This window comes from Arachis ipaensis, chromosome B05, assembly GCF_000816755.2.
Source record: "Arachis ipaensis cultivar K30076 chromosome B05, Araip1.1, whole genome shotgun sequence".
Lineage (NCBI taxonomy): Eukaryota > Viridiplantae > Streptophyta > Magnoliopsida > Fabales > Fabaceae > Arachis > Arachis ipaensis.
In genome coordinates this window covers 14,716,528-14,719,515 of record NC_029789.2, presented here as the reverse complement: position 1 = coordinate 14,719,515, position 2,988 = coordinate 14,716,528, and the positions used below count along the sequence as shown (strand labels likewise).

The window sequence follows — 2,988 nt, the reverse complement described above, 5'->3', positions numbered from 1 at the left end:
AATGAACTATTACCTGCAGATTTTGTTGACAAAGCATTTGAACCCTGTGTTTGCATCTGGAGCATTGGTGGTTCCAGCATCTATGTACTTTCTACTGAAGGTCAATAAACTTGACATTAATAATCAATAACTTTGTAGATCACATAGTTATCTTTCCTTTTCTATTTTTTTTTTATTTATTTTGTATTTATTTGTTTTTTTCTATTTTTGGGTTGCTCCTTATACTATGTGCCTAGTGCCTAGTTATGCTACAGTCATAGATAATGTCATGTGTTATCTTAAGCTTCACTTCCAAGCATTTTAGGCCTTTCTTGCTAATTTTCACTATCTGGTATTTCTGTTATAGAAACTCTTTGGTAGAATTAAGATAAATAATTATTTTTCATCCAGTGTGACAAAGGTTATTGTTTGGTTGATCAAACAATTTGATGATGTTTCCTTCATTTTGTATTTTTCTTTTAATATTTGAGTTCTATGTGTTTTCAGAAATTCATCATTAAACCCTATTACCTTAGAAGGAATAAGCAGAAAGCTCTAGAGAAGGACGAGAAAACATCTTCACAGGTATGGGTGATCATGTAGTGGTGCCACTGCATACTAGCATTGGCATACATATTCTCTAATCGCTAGTATTGTTTTTTGTTTGCGACTATTAGCCTTCTCATCTCAAATATGCCAATGTGTCATTTGTTGTGTGATAGTGTGACAATATACGTACCCCAATAATTTTAGATCTTTGTGCAATGCGCTACACACCTTCGTCTGCTTGTTCATATGAGTACTTAATAATAGCTGATGAGTTATGACGCCCCATTAAATATTAAACAATTGGATAACAGTTGGGTTCTTGAATCTCTTGTATATCCCATATCCAAATATCTTTCAATAGTACAAAATACCTGATGACATAGAACTCTGTTGCACCAAATGTCTACTTGTAGCTTGCACTGTCCATGTGTTGAATAGTGGAACTTGGAATAGACCAATATTCTTGAAGCCTATGGATAAGATTCTTTCTGTGTTTTGAAAATAAAAAAAAAAGTCATTTCTCTTGTTTACTCTTTTATGGAGCTCATACATTAATATACTACAGAAAAACGTAAAGATGATTCTTTTGAACCAGACATTCTCATCTCTCCCCTTTTGCAGAATTCCAATTGACATCCTGGTTAATATTTCCCCCTTTGGGGAAATTAATTCTGCAGGTTAAAGAAGCAAGGGCAGCAGCAGAGAAAGCTCAGAAATTACAAGAAAATGTGGCTAACAGGAAAAGAAACAAGCAATTAGAAACAGGTGGACTGGTTATTATGAGAGCACTATATGGAAATGAAAGAGTTTTGTGCAACTTAAATTCGTCAAGTGAGACAAGTCTTGAATCAACTTCAGAAGTCATTGATGTCACCATTCCTCTTAATTTTCTAGTTAATGATTCTGGCCAACTCAAGGTATGTTTCTTTTCTGTTTTCTCTGCATGCTTTACAAAAATAATCTGATTGTTAGCTACCATGATTTATATTTGTCAATTTTTTCAATTTTCCTGTCAACTTATCCACATGAATACAGAGATTGCAGTAAGTATAGGGTAGAATGTGGAAAACTTCTTTTAGCTGACATGGCAAAACTGCAGATAGGATATCCTTTTTTAAGGGTTTTTTTTTCCTTCCTTGGAATGAAACCAAATTTCTGCATCAAACATGTGCAGGGTGCAAAGATGTGTGTTTTGTATCATAAATGTCTTCTAACAATTCCTTAATTAGATTACTGTGAGAGATGAAAGAAGCAACTATAGCTCGTACTCTCATAGTGATCAACCGAGATGACACATCTTTCTAACAAAACTATTTGACCCTTTTCCATAAATAACATATAATATCATTGATGTCATATCATGATTTTGCCAAGTGTGTTTTGGGATCCATATGGTTTATACATTTTGAGATTGCTAATCCTTTTTTATTAAATTCTGATTGTGCGATTGCTGTGTACCTTGGGATACTTGTGTGCGGGGCTTCTCTTATGATTTTGCGATTGGTTGATACAGCTTCATGAAGGTGTAAAAAAATCGGGCATCATGGGGTTTTGTGATCCATGTCCAGGAGAGCCTAAACAGTTGTATATAGAGTATGCTTATGCTGGCAATGAATACAAGGTAATATTTCCAAATTTTTCGATAGTGTTGAACTAGTATTATTTAATAATTTTCTTGTATATGGTCGATGCAATGATACATGGGCTAATTCGAAATTGGAAGCAGGTTTCGGTTGGTGATTATGAAGAATTAATAATACCCCAAGGCGCCCACAGGATATAGTTATTATTTTCGGCATGAGGACTATTTTTACCCCATGAAGTTTCCCCTTCGATTACAACATTTTCTCCTGTTAAATTGAATGCAAGAGGTACCTTCTACAATTTTTGGGCCATTGGTACCTTCACTTATTTATATTTTTAATTTATTTTTTGTTGTGCCCTTCTTTTTGTTATTCCCCCGGAAAAAATAAATTGTATAATAAGGTCATTTTAGGAGGTGATTGTAGAATTTCGTCAAGGCATTGCGCATTGCAGTATGTTACGCAGCTGCTAAATCACAATTTTGATTAGTGTTACTCTTGCTGATCGGCTACCCAATTTTATAATTTCACTCGAGGGAGGAAGTTCGATCCCATGAATTCATTGTTAGTTTTCATTTGGATTTGTACTTAGTAGTCGTGACAATAACTGGGAATAAAAATGACAGTTGGCTCTTTGTTTTTGGGTTGGGACATTTGTATTGTGTTTGTTTATATCGGTTACCGCAGTACTATTAGCTTTGACACTAACGATCGGGTTGCAACTCTGCAATTAAATCGCTTGCTCATGCAACTTCCAATTGGTCCGAGAGAATGATTCTGATTGGGTGAATAATTTCTTCGTAAGATAAGCTTTTTTATTTGGGCGTTTTAGATAGTTATTGTAACAGTTTTTTAAATTATCAGAAACTAGATTAGC

The 2,988-nt window shown here is 34.4% G+C and overlaps 1 protein-coding gene across 2 annotated transcripts in view; it reads left to right on the top strand.

Moving 5' to 3' along the window:
- Positions 1-2,860, top strand: part of LOC107643043 (chaperone protein dnaJ 13) — a 7,785-nt gene extending 4,925 nt beyond the window's left edge. Inside the window, exons 9-14 of one of the 2 annotated variants that reach the window (XR_002362434.1) lie at positions 20-100; positions 487-564; positions 1,206-1,445; positions 2,042-2,149; positions 2,255-2,399; positions 2,525-2,860. Coding sequence is in view for 1 of the 2 variants with exons in the window: in XM_016346580.2 (XP_016202066.1) it covers positions 20-100; positions 487-564; positions 1,206-1,445; positions 2,042-2,149; positions 2,255-2,311 (564 nt within the window). In the remaining variant the exon portion in view is untranslated. Of the gene's footprint in view, positions 1-19; positions 101-486; positions 565-1,205; positions 1,446-2,041; positions 2,150-2,254 lie in introns of both variants that reach the window. The other variant, XM_016346580.2, reaches the window with a different exon arrangement.